At 45.1% G+C, this 16,727-nt stretch overlaps 1 protein-coding gene across 2 annotated transcripts in view; it reads left to right on the top strand.

Annotated features, from left to right (window-relative positions):
* LOC143986593 (N-acetylated-alpha-linked acidic dipeptidase 2-like) overlaps positions 1-16,727 on the top strand; it is a 143,939-nt gene that overhangs the window by 1,486 nt on the left and 125,726 nt on the right. The window contains exon 2 of one of the 2 annotated variants that reach the window (XM_077485002.1): positions 841-1,012. In XM_077485002.1, the coding sequence (XP_077341128.1) occupies positions 885-1,012 (128 nt within the window). In that variant the 5' untranslated portion in view covers positions 841-884. Of the gene's footprint in view, positions 1-840; positions 1,013-6,599; positions 6,714-16,727 lie in introns of those variants that run through there. The other variant, XM_077485003.1, reaches the window with a different exon arrangement.

The raw sequence follows: 16,727 nt of genomic DNA, 5'->3' as shown, positions 1-16,727 counted from the left end.
TATCTATTTATTTTGGGAAAATCTTTTTTCACGTATATATACTATTACCTTTAGCATTTTAATGTATGCTTCACTATTTGGATATTCTTTAACATATATTGCTCAGGTAGTGTTAGTTTTATTTAAGCTCCATCTATAACCTGTTAACAACACAGCATCTATTTTATAAATTTCATATGTGCAGGTATGGATTGACCCTTTTCGGTGCTTGCAGCAGTTAAATTATTATTTTCGTAATAGTGCGGGAGTATATATTTAACTTTTTTTGTCATGGTATAGGGTCATTCGTCTTTGGTATGGATAGGAGGGCACGCTGATTTTTTAGATAACTCATCATCATAAACAATTTTAGGCAGAAAGGGGAAGGAAATTTGATCAGTTCTTTTCCTTTCTCTTATGCCGCGTACACACGACCGGACTTTCCGGCAGAAAAGGTCCGACTGAATCCTTCGGTCGGATATTCCGATCGTGTGTGGGCTTCATCTGACTTTTTTCTTCAAAATTTCAGACGGACCTAGAAATAGAACATGTTTCAAATCTGTCCGACGGAATCAACTTCTATTGGGAAAACTGTTCGTCTGTATGCTGGTCCGACGGACCAAATATGACGCAAGGGCGGTTATTGGCTACTGGCTATTGAACTTCCTTTTTCTAGTCCCGTCGTACGTCATCGCGTTCAAAACGAACGGACTTTGGTCCGTTCGTGTGTGGGCAAGTCCGTTGGGTTGGAACTCATTTGGAACTCCGTTTGGAAGACCTTTTCTGCCGGTTAGTCCGGTCGTGTGTACGCGGCATTAGCTGACCTTAGTTGATGTGTTTTTTTTATTTCCGTTTATACAGGTAGTTTCAGCCCTATTGCTTTGTCAGTGGATATACGCAGTTAAATGGCTGATCAGGAGATACTTTTTCGAAAATATGGCAGCCTCCAGAATATGGCGATGAATGATGAGTTGGAGAAGACTTCCATCACCTTACCAGACCCAGTGGACAGTGGAATGAATCTTCAGCAGATGTAAGAATTGTAATCACCAATCAGGCAGTTTTTTCTTTTTAAGTAACCCAAATATTCCTGGGATTTTAATGATTTTGAGCTCCCAGAAAGAATGGTTCTGCTCAAAAGCAATGTGTTCTGTCAAAACATGACTTTGTCTGGGAAGGGTTTTGATGGATTGGAAGGGGTCTCAGGTTAATATGTTTCAGCTTCTAGTTTGAGAGTTTGGGAAGTATACTGTGTGTGGTGCCAATAAGCTCATTCACATACTTGAAGAGAACCTGTTTTGTCCAAGCAGGACAAAGTGTATAATATACTGTATATATATATATATATATATATATATATATATACACACACACACACACAATGGAGGTCATTTACTAAGATGAATGCGCTGCGCCAGTTCATACCTTAATTGGTGCGCCAGATAAATTATTAATGGAGCGTGTGAACCGGCGCACGCATAAGCGCAACAGATGATAATATGCCTGTGCATGTGATGTAATAATATGCCATTGATAATAGCACACGCCATATCATTAACAGTCCATTCACAAAGGGGGCAACGCGACTTCCAGCACAACTTTGGGAGGCAACTTGGACACAACTTGAGTATGAATCACAGCGCGACTTGAGGCGACTTCAACACGACTCTAACTACTTTATGTCGCCCCCCAGGCCAGGCGACTTTCATTTTAAATAAAAAACCGGCATGGGTTCCCCTCCAAGAGCATACCAGGCCCTTCAGGTCTGGTATGGATATTAAGGGGAACCCTGCGCCAAAAAAAAAAAAGGCTTGGGGGTTCCCCTCAAAATCCATATCAGGCTCTTCAGGTCTGGTATGGATTTTAAGGGGAGCCCCGTGCCAAAAAAAAAAAAGCCGTGGGGGTCCCCCTCAAAATCCATACCAGACCCTTATCCGTGCATGCAACCTGGCAAGCTGCAGAAAGAGAGGGTGGGACAAGAGAGCCTCCCCCCTCCTGAACCGTACCAGGCCACATGCCCTCAACATTGGGAGGGTGCTTTGGGGGTAGCCCCCCTTCCCCAAGGCACCCCCCCATGTTGAGGGCACGCGGCCTGGTACGGCTCAGGAGGGGGGTGCTCGCTCGTCCCCACCCCCTTTCCTGGCCGGCCGGGCAGCGTTCTCGGATAAGGGTCTGATATGGAGCTAGGGGGGACCCCCATGCCGATTTTTCGGCGTAGGGGTTCCCCCTTAAGTCCATACCAGGTGACGGGGCCAGCGACGCCTCCTTCGCTGGCCCCGGCTACCTGGAGACGCGTTTAAAATGAGCGGACTTTCCTCCGAGTGTGTGGGCGAGTCCGTTCATTTCAAAAGTACGGCGGATAGCCTGGTGGACTTAGTAAGCCGTATTAGTCCACTGAAAAAGTGCCGTGTGTGGGCAAGTAGCTCGTTCGGGAAGTCCGGCGGACAGTCCGGCGGGAAGTCCGCCAGACTAAGTCCACCAGATAGTCCTCTGCGTGTGTACGTGTCATAAGAATGTGCTGAAGACAAGCAGAGTAAGGACATGGATTACTGAAGCCATGTCCTGTGGTCTGATGAGACCAAGATAAACTTATTTGGTTCAGATGGTGTCAAGCGTGTGTGGTGGCAACCAGGTGAGGCGTACAAAGACAAGTGTGTCTTGCCTACAGTCAAGCATGGTGGTGGGAGTGTCATGGTCTGGGGCTGCATGAGTGCTGCTGGCACTGGGGAGCTACAGTTCACTGAGGGAACCATGAATGCCAACATGTACTGTGACATACTGAAGCAGGGTATGATCCCCTCCCTTCAGAGACTGGGCTGCAGGGCAATATTCCATCATGATAACGACCCCAAACACACCTCCAAGATGACCACTGCCTTGCTAAAAAAGCTGAGGGTAAAGGTGATGGACTGGCCAAGCATGTCTCCAGACCGTAACACTATTGAGCATCTGTGGGGCATCCTCAGATGGAAGGTGGAGGAGCGCAAGGTCTCTAACATCCACCGGCTCTGTGATGTCCTCATGGAGGATTGGAAGAGGACTCCAATGGCAACCTGTGAAGCTCTGGTGAACTCCATGCCCAAGAGAGTTAAGGCAATGCTTGAAAATAATGGTGGCCACTCAAAAATATGGACACTTTGGGCCCAATTTGGAAATTTTCACCTAGGGGTGTACTCACTTTTGTTGCCAGTGGTTTAGACATTAATGGCTGTGCGTTGAGTTATTTTGAGGAACAGCAAATTTACACTGTTATACAAGCTGTACACTCACTACTTTACATTGTAGCAAAGTGTCATTTCTTCAGTGTTGTCACATGGAAAAATAGAATAAAATATTTACAAAAATGTGACTTTTGTAAGATACTGTATATATATATATATATAATATATATATATTCATCCTGGTGGTAAATGTCAATGATAGGACTGGGTGATTCTACAATCTGCTTCGGTGTGTGTACTGAACTTCAAGCATTGTAGTAAAACCTTTGCTGCTCATTTGAGTTGCCTCACAATATACTTTTTGGTTCCCCTGATTCCACTTATTTCTTATGTCCACATTATTTGCTATATTGACTATGGTGTCCCTTGTTTGTCCCATTTTTCTACTTTGTGATATTGCAATGCCTCTCTTTTCTGCTCATGCTACTTATACCTTCATGACTGAGTAGTGAGGGCAGATTCTGGAAATAAGGGGATTATTAGTACACAAATAGGAGATGGAAGCCTATCCACATCAGCCCTTATAACCTTATGGGATAGAAGATGAAAAGCACTAGACTGAGGGGCAGGGGGGATTTGCACCCTGTGTCAGTACTAATAAGGTGTGTAGTGCTGGTGGCACAGAGTGTATATACTTTCAGAGATTGATCAGAGTGGAAAACACTGTCAATGATGCATACGGGGCATTCTATAGTTATCCCACCTCCTGAGGACGTGATACGAAACGTACATCGAGGTGTGCCTGGTTACGCAATTCTATCTCTCTTTTTCCGGTCCCTCTGGCTATCAGCGGTCAGCGCTGAAGCAGCTTACAGACACAGAGCGGTTTCTCCATTATTCCATATCCTACACGCTTACTAGCCCCAGTGCCGGGCGCTGGCACCATTAAATGTAAGTGGCCATTTGGCGTTTTGTTTTTATTATATGTTTTTTATTAAAATGGGATTACACTGTTTCTGCCCGACTCTTTTGCATAAACACTCCGACTGGCACATACGGGTGGAGAGGAGGTGCATATACTCTGCATGGGACAATGCTTGATTGAGACAGCAAGTAATACTTGCAGAAAGCGCATTTGACCTTTTTTTAATCAACACCTGCCAGTAAGGAGACATCCATACTTTGAGCACATTTGGGTGTTTGATACAGTTGGTGAAGGTGGTCTTATCTGCACAGTGGAAGTATTTTTTTCTGCACATGTTCATAAACAACTCGGATTGGAATCTGCACAGGGGACATTTATATATATTTTCTTTCAGGATTGCACAAATTATATGCACTAAACTGCATTTTTTGGACTTTGTTTATGATTGGACTTTAACCTACGTTAATAGCACTATTTCACGTTGGGTTTCTGTTAAGATGTTTTTGGTGATTAGAGTTCAATTTAATCATGGGGGCATATGAAGATCTTCCTGCTCCAACTAAGGTGACGATTAGAGTATGGACTAGGGCCAGGCGTAGATTCTCCCAGGCAGAGTGCTGGTCCCCGGTCCAGCCTCTCTGGGGTAACCCTAATTTGCCTCACTTTAGGTCAATACCAGACCCACAATTGTGGGTGAGATTCGGCATCAGGACACTAAGAGACATTATGCCTGCGGGTGTTTTGCTGACATTCCCCCAATTAACTAGAAGCTATGCCTTATCGGGTTGGATGTACTTTTGGTATATCCAACTTCGATATGTAGCCAGGGTCCAATTCCCTACCCCTCCAACGTTACAATTGGATCCAGTAGAGGACCTCTTGTCCTCTGGTGACCTAAGGAAGCCTCTCTCTGCACTATATGGCTCTCTGCTACCCAAAGACTCCCAAAGAATGGACAGGCTATGGGAACAATGGAAAGTTGACATACCGACACTGGAGAGGGAGGAATGAATGAATGAATGAATGAAATACTTATATAGCGCACAATGCGAACTGAATCGCCTCTAGGCGCTGAATGGGAAGACTGCCTGGAACAGGGACCCAAGTTGGTCATTTCTGCAGGTGATAAACTTGTACAAGCTAAGTTACTCCATAGAGTATACTTCACCCCGGTGCGTATGTCTAGAATATATCCGGATAGGGACCCTTATTGCCCTCGCTGTCAGACGCACTTGGGCACCAATCTCCATATGTTCTGGGAGTGTCCCACGCTCTCCATATATTGGGCAGGTATTTTTGAACAACTGAATGTCCGTCTTGAACTGTCGGTCCTTAGGACACCTAAACTAGCTTTACTGGGTATTCACGACGATGATCAAAGGCCACATCATAGTAAATTATTGATTTCACTTCTTCTCTTCTACGTCAAAAAAGAAATATTATGCCACTGGACCTCATCTAACCCCCTGGTTGTAGCCACCTGGGAGGCCAAAATGAATGTTGCTCTCCCCCTCTACAAATTGACATATATTAGTCGTGGATGTCCCTGGAAATTTGATAAGGTGTGGTCACTATGGACAGCACTATAAACAGTGACAGGTCTGGGCCGTGTTAAAAAAGAGTTCAATTTAATCCATATTGTATTTTGTAAATAATTCTATTTTTTGCACGCATACATAGCCATAGTTCTTATGGCCAGGTATCACTAGTGTTCAATTTTCAGCACCCCTTATTACACTTTTTTTTTACACTTTTTTTTTTCACATATAGTTATATACTTACCTTTTAGATCTGTTAACACAACATCTGGCAAAGGGAATTCTTTCAGACCAACTTCTTCACAGCTCTGAGTTCTTATGTGACTATAATGATGTTGGTTGCACATGAGCTTTCCAATCAGGTCCGCCTGTCGGTTTTTCAGGCGGACCTAATTGGACCCTTCAGTCTCTTCTATGGAAGGGCGGATGTCAGCGGACATATGCTCATTGAAACCCACAGCCATCCAATCCGATCCTGTCCGCCAAAAACAGATGTGTGGTGGTCCCATTCCCCTTCCTTCTGGTGGATTGGATCAGACAGGAAGTCTGTTTCCATCCGATTGCCCCATAGAGGAGAGTGGGACTGTGTCTGTGTCTGTGTCCGTGTCTGCTCTGCACAGTGAGCGGAGACAGATCGGTCATCCGCTTGCTTAGCGGGGATCAGTGGGGCGATCTCCCCGCTGAGAAAACAGTTTCTTCTTAGCGGAGGTGACCGTGTGAAAGGGGCCTAAATAGCTAATGCTCAAAGACATGAAACATTGATTGTGTTTGCTTCCAAGGCCAAAGGTTCCCAGTACTCCTCAAAACAGAAGCTAAAACAGTGTTGTATATGTAAGAATATCCCTTCCAAGAAACAATAACTATAAATCGCAGCTTACTGTATGCTTGTTTTCTACTATGAGCACAATGTTTTCACTGTGTGCCTTGCCAAAATATCCCACTGCTTCCTAATGAACCTGCTTGACCAGTTTTGCTAATTTTAATAACACACCTTTAAGACAGACTCCAGGTTCTTTGGGACCTTGCTTTACCGGTCTATCCTCAGACTTACAAGGTCATCAGAATATCAGCCATTGTGCATTTGTAGTGGTGTAGAATCATTCGTCTATGGTAAGTACTGAGTATACACTAAATTTCTTTAGATAACAATATAAATAATAATTTACAGAAAAAGGAAGTAAATTTCTGTCTGATTCCTATTGTAGGCCAGCATTTTTCCCGTTCCCTGAACTAAGTTGGTGAGGTTTATTTAAGGTTTTATGTAGTGCTAGGGTTCCCACCTGTCCAGGATTCACCCGGACAGTCTGGGTTTTGAATCAGGTGTCCAGGTTTCAGCATGCCTAAAACCTGGACACATTATTCAGACAGGAATGTGGCTCGGAACAGGGCCTGGCAGAAGAGTGAGGGGGGCACTATGCGTTCTGCATTACTATTCTCTTTGAAGTGCCCAAAAGGTGTCCCAGGTCTGTTCCAATCCTATAGTGTATACTTGTATTGGAATGTTGGCCACAGGATGGATCGCTGGACAAAGGCTCACACACTTAGCAAACACTGGTAAGGTGATAGGTTCTCCAGTAGCGAGAGGGTCTGGTGTTACAGCTCGCTCCCTAGCAGTCCATCTAAGCTGGCAGTAGATAAGTTTACAGAAATTGACCAAACTTTAGAACGATTTTGAATCATGTGTCCGGGTTTCGGTCCGCCTAAAACCTGGACACATTATTCAAACAGGAATATGGTTCGGAACAGGGCCTGACAGAAGAGTGAGGCGGCACTATGCGTTCTGCATTACTATTCTCGTTAAAGTTGCCCCAGGTCTGTTACAATCCTATAGTGTATACTAAAAAAAAAAAATTTAGCTGGATGCCACTGGATGTGTTTGGGTTTGGCTTGAAGAAAAAGTGTCAACCCTGTGTAGTGCTACCATGCCCCCCCCCCCCCCCCGGAGCCAATAGGTTGATTTTTTTTACCTCGACTGAATTAATAATCTGAGCCCCCTTGGCACACCTGGTTCAAGCACCTTGAAGGACTGTAAGCACCTTGAAGGACGCCAGTATTGATACCTTTAACTTGATTGTGTGTTAGTACCAGGAAATAGACCCAAGACCCTTTAGTGGTAAATGAGTGGCTAGGATGTGGTGCAATGTCCCCTAATGCCGCGTACACACGACAGGACTTAACGGCCGAAAAGGTCAGACGGTCTTCCAGATGGACTTTCAACGGAGTTCCGATGGACTTCTGAACGAACGGACTTGCCCACACACGAACGGACTAAAGTCCGTTCGAAAGTCCATTCGTTTTGAACGTGATGACGTAAGATGGGACTAGAAAAGGACGTTCAAAAGCCAGTAGCCAATAGCTTCCCTTGCGTCGTATTTGGACCAGCATACAGACGAATGGTTTTCCCAATAGGAATTGAGCACGTCGGACAGATTTGAAACATGTTTTATTTCTAGGTCCATCTGAATTTTTTTAAGAAAAACGATCGGACTATCCCACACACGATCGGAAATGTCCGACAGACTGATTCCATCAGACCTATTCTGCCGGAAAATCCGGTCGCGTGTACGCGGCATGAGAGGTACCTCTTAGCATAAGCTTTGAGTAAATGTCTCTGTGTAGCAGCTGAAAAGGGGCAGTCTTTAGTCCCGACTCTTCAGCTAGCTAGCGTTGGGGCCCAGTTGTATCATTGGTGTGCATGAGAATAGCCTAGCCAAGCCTGCAGGCAGCAATAAGCTACTAGATGGCTGTATGATCAGTTACTAATGAGTCAGTCTTGATAGCAGCAGCTCACCTGTCAAGACCAGGGCTCGAACCTGGGTCTTCTTCTGTGCCCAGCATTGACTCTTTCCACTGAGCTACCTGGGATGCTGGAGACAACTCCCTGCCCAATCTATTGGACAATCCTACCTGATCCATTGGACAACCCTGCCTTGTGTCTTGATTGCTGTTGAATCTTGAACTCCTTGCTCCTCCCATGAACTTCTTATATAAGCCTTGTCTCAGCACTTCCTCTTTGCGAGGTTATTGTGCCTCCTAAGCCAGTGCCTTCCTCTTGTCTTCCCTGCTGCCGTCTATATTTTGCTACCACTCGTGATTGAGCCTTGGCTTGTTCCTTGACTACTATACTGCCTGATCCCGACCTGCAACTACTCGTTACTGACCTTTTGGCTTGTTTACTGACCACACTGCTGTTTGATCCTTATCTGCTCATCCGCTAATGGACCCCGGCTTGCTTACACCCTTGAGGGGCAAACCTGAGAACCGCGACCTAACATGCAGCTAAATCAATCTCCACCATCAGGAGCTCTGATGAACACCGGTTAATATTTAGAGGTAAGCCTGTGTCATCTGCCAGGATGACTGCCTGTGTACCTATCCTGCTGGTCCATGGTAGTCCTGTAACTGCTATAGCAACTGGTCTTCAAGCCTGACACCTGATCGTGACATCACCATCCGGTCACAAACAGTGATTAGTGCACTCTTTGCTCTGCATCCAGGTGATTATGTCTGTCGGCACTCCCAAACTCAGTACTCCGGATCCCGCTCAGGCTGCGGATATGCAGAAGTAATAATGCACACTGGACAGCGATGTGCTCCCTCCAATCTCTGTCATGGCAAGAGGAATCTGTGTCCTCTACAGCCCAGGAAAATGCACTCTTCCCCCTCATCCTGGCATTTTCTCCCTGGGATATGTAGTTCAAAAGCCTTGATTACACAGTAGTGTCTTCTCTTGCTGAAACAGTTGTTAACCAGTTCAGCCCCGTAGGGCAGTAGCTACAGAGAGCAGCTGCAGCCAGTGTTTCACTCGCTCTCATCCTTAGGCTTAGCCAAGCACCTGGCTACATTTATACACTGTAGGTAGTTTGAGTCCTCTTTCTTGGTCCGTAGTTGTCCAGAGCTGAATGTTTGGGTGGGAGATACTTCTTAGAACCTGTGGCAGTTCAAAGGGCATGGAAATGGAAACAGGTGATGAGATGGCGAAGATTTCCATGACTGTACCAGATCTGAAAGATTGTGGAATGAGTCCCTGGAAGAATTTTAATGAAGGCCTCTTGAGCCCTTTAGGGAAAGAGAACCTTGACTGACAGGGGGGGGGGGGGGGGGGGGGGGACATGACCAGGGCGGGTCAAGGTGACCGAAGGGTCACTAAGGATTGGTTGGGAAGTGGGTCGGGCTGGGCCTGAGCTTGATAAAAGTGTTGCTCCAAGGGATTCTGGATCCTTCTGGAAGTGTGGTTGGAAGAGCTGCCCACCCTCTAGTCCTAATTTTCATTGGTATGTCACAGCTTGCTGCAGTTTCTTGACCTTGCCAGCATAAAATGGCTGTTATGGGGATATTCTATTGATGGAAATGGGAAGCAGACGGCCTGTCCAGCACTTATGGTAAGGACAGGCCCCTTCTTATCTCCTTCCCCTCCTTTTGGAATTATGTGCTCACAGTATAACTCTGACATAAATAAATAAAGCTGTGGCCTTGCCCTTTCCAACTTAAAGCGGAGGTCCACCCTAAAGTGGACCTTCCGCTCATTGGAATCCTCCCCCCCTCCGGTGCCACATTTGGCACCTTTCAGGGGGAGGGGGGTGCAGGTACCTGTACAGTACAGGTATCTGCACCCACTTCCTGGATAGATCTCTGCGGAAAGGGGCGCAGATTACGCCCCTTTCCGAAAGTCCCCCGCTGCCTGCTGGGAAACACACAGATCCCAGAGGCAGCGGGTCCATCCTCATTGCGCAGCGCGACTCGCGCATGCGCAGTAGGGAACCGGGAAATGAAGCCGAAAGGCTCCACTTCCTGATTCCCATACCCAAGATGGCGGCGGCAGCACCCGAGAGACGATCGAGAGATCGGCTTAGGGTGCCGACATCGCGGGCGCGCTGGACAGGTAAGTGTCACTATTTTAAAAGTCAGCAACTGCAGTATTTGTAGCTGCTGGCTTTTAAAAAAAAACGCGCACTCCCGGCGGACTCCCGCTTTAACAGTTGTAAGTGTGTTATTTAATGGGGTGAAGTGGCAAGGGTTAAAAGTCGGTTATACACATACCTTACAGTTTATGGTACCTGGGCTCATTGCACCTCAGCAGTCATGACCTATTGGGTATTTTTTGCAATTATGATTTCAAGTTCTTGAGACGAGTGGCACTGATCAAAAGCAATGTGTTCTGTCAAAATGTGACCATTTATGGAAAGCATTTGGATAGATCGGAAGGAGTATTAGGTTTAGCCCCAGCCCCAGTTATATTTAGTTTCAGACATTGGGATGTATGAATGTGTGGTGCCATTAGACTCATTATTATATCTTAGGAAAACAACTCATATAAAACTCAAATGTCCCATCCCGTACTCCACCCAAATAGTGAAAGGTGTGGTACGATTCCTAGATAAAAAGGTTATTAACTAACAAAAAGGAGAATATGGGAGATAAACCGCACTCAAAATTCTACAAAATGTACCTTTATTCACAAAATCCCTTAATAAAGGAAGCTTACCTCCAACTTACTATGTCCCCTGCTTTCCATGATGCACTACTGGGTGCTTAGATGGTCAGTTGTCAGGGCCGAGTGCTGATAATGCCCAAACATTTTTCTCACGACAGACATACAATATTTAATATACAATCACTGTGTAGCCCTACTACTAACAGTCAAATATGGCTCTTTCCCCAATCATATATAGTTACAGCCTTTGCATAGGAAACAAGGCCTCTAAAGAATATGTAAACCCAACATTCCTGATATATGCCTGCTGTACCCTGTACTTGTATGAGAAAGTATCCTGTTCTTTTTGTATTGCTTCCTTTGTGCAAAATCCCTGGTGCTTTCCTGTACAAAAAAAACTAACCACACTTAGGCAGAAGAGCACAGCATAGTCAGTTTTCTAGCTGTGCTGAGTACTCAGCTTGCTCTCCTCCAATGATCAGATTTGTCTTGACCTCCCCCGCCCGCACAGCTAGACCAGTGTACTGCTGTTTCTCCTCCTCCAACTCTTAAGCAGATGAGAACAGCTGAAAACAGAGGCAAAAAGGTATTTATAATGTGTTTTTTTATATCTATACCCACATGTTTTCACTTCTATTTTAAACTGAGTAGGTTGTTTTACAAGGTAAGGGTTTACATAGACTTTAAAGCATGAACGTCCTGTGATAAAATAATTTGCATCCTGTTCACTTGTGCTGTACACATACTACATGTCTTGATTGAACAAACCCTCTGAGATAACTTTCTATAATCAACTGTCTCAAGCCTCTGACTACTCTGTAACCTCAATGTTAGATCTTGCCTGTTACATGGAGAACTGTTGTGTTGAAATGTTATTCCATTGTTCATTGTTTGTGGAGCCGTCCTCTCTCTCTCTGTCTCTGTAGTTTCTCTGCAATTATAAGTTAACACAATGTACCCTCCATTGAGCTGCACTTTTATTACACTACAATTCTTCGTTGTCTGGCGATACTGTATATATTATGAATTCTGAATCAATTTTTTTTTTTGGCTTAGATGTCATTTTCTACTACATTTAGGAAAAATGTCTTTCATTGGTGCCACCCCCAAATTTATGTATTTCAACTCTTATTTTCAAAACACAACAAATTTCTACTTATTTGAATTAATGTTCGATCAAATAACAATTTTCACCATGCTTCAAAAGTTTGAAATAAAAAATTTAAAATAAAAAAAAAACACATAATTAATTTTACAAATTTTTGCAGACCAAAAAAAAAAAAATGAACCAATAAAATAACAGTTAATTAAAATTTTTTAATTACAATTCGTTTTTGGAACCAGCGTTGATATGATTCAGAACAACAAAGAACTTCAGTAAGACAGGGCCAAGAAATTTATAGTGGTTGTAAACCTCAGACATGAAATATGAGCAAAGCAAATCCCTCTGATATTCAACGTAAGTGGTCACTTCTACATTGATCTCCAGCACAAGAGGGACTTTTCTCCCTGAGACCTGACAATGTTTTGAGGGTTTCTAAAGTGTAGAAAGGTTGAGAAAGGCTCATCTAGTCATTTTTTTTTTTTGCAGTGATAGCACACTGATAACAATCAAAGGAAACCTACTTCGTGTCAAAATGCAGCATTGCACAAAAACACATTAGCACATACTGTATTGTAACCCATAACACTTTTTTTTGTAAATTCTTTATTTACCGGGGTATCTCATGCAAGAATACAGAAGAAGCTCCACACAATATGTTATGAAGATATTACATACTGTAAATCTCTATACCTCTATTTTATACGATCATAAAATTATTTTATATACGTAAATGTCCTTATCTAAATAGGAGTAGGCTATATGTCTACTGAAAAGGAGTCCTCCGCACCCTGCATGGCACCTTGTGATTTTCCCGACATATGCCATATTTTAAGGGGTTAGGTAAGGGATTGGGGCCGGTACACACCGACCCATGAGAGTCTGTATCCAACATGACTGTGTCGGGTAGGATAAGAGGCAGAAGTAAGAAGTTCGAAAGACAGACTGGGAGAATAAGGAGAGGGGAGGAGGAGGATCAGGGAAGAGGTGGGAGCGTAGGGAGGTGGGAAATGTGAATTACATCCATTAGTTTGCCCGGGGGGAGGGAGTTAGTTCCCCTGGCCAGTCACATACCCTCCCGCTGGGGGGTTTTGCAATTATTCCCCTTCATGGGGGTCTATTTTCTAACTGTCTGTATTCCTTAGAATAGCTAAAATCGTTCCAGAAGTACCATTTTTTTTAGAGAATTTTTCATTTAGGCCTTTTTCCGTGGCCACCAAGACCTCCATTGCATGTATGTCTGCTACTCTCTTCCACCACACAGCCACCGTTGGTGGCTGGGTCTGTTTCCACTACAATGGGATGCAGCCTTTTGCTGCCATGAGCAAGAATGGCAGTATTGATTTCCTGTAGCACCTAGTTGGTATTGTGTGATGATGCAGAAGGAAGAAACTCACAATCCGTGATCTACTAGATGATACGATGCACCACCGTCCAAAAGGGCCTTGCAACTTGCAGCACCAGAAGACATGTAGGAGTGTTCCAACTTCCTCCCCACACCTGCAGCATACATCTGTTGATTGAGGAAACATCTTGTGTATCTTTACAGGTGTATGATACCAGCGGGACAACACTTTGTATCCCGCTTCTTGGTGTCTTGCACATATGGAAGTCTTGTGAGAAAAATGGATAATACGGTCAATCTGCTTATCCGTAAATTTTAGTCCTAAATTTCCTTTCCATCTGTCTATGTACGTAGGTCTTACTTCTGGTTGTGGGGACACCAGTAGCTGGTATGTTATAGAAATCACGTGTCTCAGTGGTGTCCGGTCTAGACATAACATCTCAAAGGGGGTCAGTTGCCTCCTGAATTCAACGGGTGATGGTAATGAGCTAATGAAGTGGCAAAGCTGGATCCTCTGCCAGAAGGAGAGCCCTTCTAGTGCCGTTTCATCTATAATTTGTTGTCTACTTTTCCATCGGCTGTCTATCAGAAAATGTCTGACCTGCAATTTCTCCATACCCTTCAGTTCTCGGAATCTGGGATCCCTAAGTCCCGGAGTGAAAGCTGTGTTACCAATTACAGGGGTGATTGGGGACGGGAGAGGTGCGAAAGACAAGTCTCTGAAAACCTTCCAGGCAGCCCAGATTGTTACTCCCACTGTGGGGGGGGGGGGGGAGAGATAATATCTGTTTCGGTAGAGGTTGTTGACACCAGGGAATTTGGTCCAACTGAGCCCACGCCAAGGAGTTTTCTATCTGTACCCATTGTTTCAAGGTTTTCGTGTCTGCTCCAGTCTAGTATATGGGTTAGATGACAAGCTTCATTTTTGGGAGTCGGAGTATTGTTTGTGCCAGTCGAGGAGGTTTACCATAACACCTTTTTTACTCGTATTCATTTTGCCCATTTACTGTTTTACTATTACAAGAAGGTTGGCGTGAGCCAGTAATATAGCATCACACACAAATCATACCAATAGGAAATATTCAATAAAATTTACATTTGGATGTCCAAGGATATTCATTAAAAAATCTATACAATTTTATTATACTTTATCTTAAAAAAACACTAAATATTTACCAGCACATTAAAAAGCTCTGATACAATGACCATAGCTTCCTCCTAAATAGGGGAATCCCATGTATATGTACCCAAATAGTTTACAATTAGGGATGAGCCCGATGTTCAAGACAAACATAAGTTTGACTTCAACATTGGGTGTTTGCCCATTCGCCAAATTTAAAACATTATGGGGCGTTTAGCGGGCGCACAAATTTCCCGCGAACACCCCATAATGAACAGAAAGACCATCAATGCACTGCGAAATCGCAGTGCATTGATGGCTGCTGATTTGCCAAAGCATGCACCTGACCTGCATGCTTTGGCCAATCACAGCGCGCTCTGCTGTGAGAGTCATGATTGGCCAAAGGCAGGGTGCCTTTGGTCAATCATGGCTCAGGGGGCTGAGTCTATGCCGCACACTATGTTAGGCTGCTTACATAGCGGCTGTACATATTTTTTTTGAATGAGAGCAGAAAAATTACATCTGTGAAAGGAAATAATGTCATATCAAACTGTTCGCGGCTGTAATGTATTGCATGTTGATGGGGACAAGGGCCTTTTCCCCACAACCCTTGCCCGGTGGTTGTGGGGGTCTGCGGGCGGGGGCTTATCCGAATCTGGAAGCCCCTTTTAACAAGGGGACCCCCAGATCCTGTCCCCCTATGTAAATGGGTATCGGATACTTGTACCCCTACACATTCACCAAAAAAAGTGTCAAAAAAGTAAAAATGACAGGAGCAAATTTGGGACTTTATTAAAAAAAAAAAAAAAAAAAGTCCCACGATGTCCATTCATCTTCGATCACAGTGCCGACGGACCTAGGAAAAAAAAAAAAAAAACAGGAGGTGGCTGGATTGTATGCATTTCATGGCAGTTTTCAAAAGAGATCCTTGTAAAATACTGCAGACATGTGGATATTGGCTGGAGAATCAAAGGTGGGAAGCAGTGTCTTCAGGGCTGGTACAAGGGGTAGGCGGAAGGGATCGATGCCCTGGGCGGAGCAATTTTTTGTAGGAAGGAGGGCGCCAGGCACTGTGTGTCCCCCTAATGTTTACTTCCTGTGCCCCTGAGCGTCCGGTGCCCCGGGGATTCGGCAAAAGGTGTCATGCAGTGGCCGTGGCTGGCCTATCCGTGATAGCGGCGGGCTGCCCTATCCACAAATGCAGCCGGGATGGCTTAGCCACCATGGTGGCGGGGCTAGCTTATCCACGATGGTGGCGGGCCTGGCCTATGCGCAATCACGGTTGCTCCTGGTGTCCCGCCTCCACCTCGCTGTGACCACCGCTGCTGTCTTCACCTCCTCCAGGCTCCCCCTCTCCTCGGGATTGATGGAAGCTACAAGCTGCAGATGAGGGAGTGGATAAGGTCTGGGGAGAGAGGGAGCAGCCAGCCAGAGAGATAAGACAAGCAGTTAGAGTTAGTATAAATAAAGGAAAGGGCTGGTGTCAGTATAAGTGTAGTGTAGCGTGACGTGTAGTGTAGTGGTCAGTGCAGAACCATAGAAAGCTGCCAGTGTCCTGTCGAGAAAAAAGGTGAACTTACTCTTTAACCATTTGCCGACCCGCCGCAGACGCATTACAAGCATATACTGCGATGGAGCTACAGTATTTTATTGTTGTATTATTGTATTGTTTTAAGTGTTTTCTGGTTTTGAAAGGGCACTTAGACCCCTTTCACACTGCCGAGCCTATAGCGTTGGCGGTAAAGCGCTGCTATTTTTAGTGGCGTTTTACCGTCGGATTTGCGGCGCATTTCGGCCGCTAGCGGGACGCTTTTACCCCCCACTAGTGGCTGAAAAAGGGTTAAAACCGCCCGCAATACACCACAATAGTGGCGTTTTCCCGGCGGTATAGTCGCGCTGCCGCATTGATTTCAATGGGGAGCAGCAGTGGAGGAGCGGTAAACACACCGTTCCTTCACCGCTCCAAAGAAGCTGCTGGTAGGACTTTTCCTGACGTCCTGCCAGCGCACCCCTCCGGTGTGAAAGCCCTCGGGCTTTCACACTGGAATGAATGGTCCAGCAGTTTGAGGGCGGATTGCAGGCGCTATTTCTAACGCTAAAGTGCCTGCAAAACTCCCTCGGTG

This window comes from Lithobates pipiens, unplaced genomic scaffold (assembly GCF_037356315.1).
Source record: "Lithobates pipiens isolate NorthernLeopardFrog02 unplaced genomic scaffold, aLitPip1_a1.2 Scaffold_17, whole genome shotgun sequence".
NCBI lineage: Eukaryota > Metazoa > Chordata > Amphibia > Anura > Ranidae > Lithobates > Lithobates pipiens.
The sequence above is the reverse complement of the archived record's forward strand: the minus strand, read 5'-3'. Positions and strand labels throughout refer to the sequence as shown.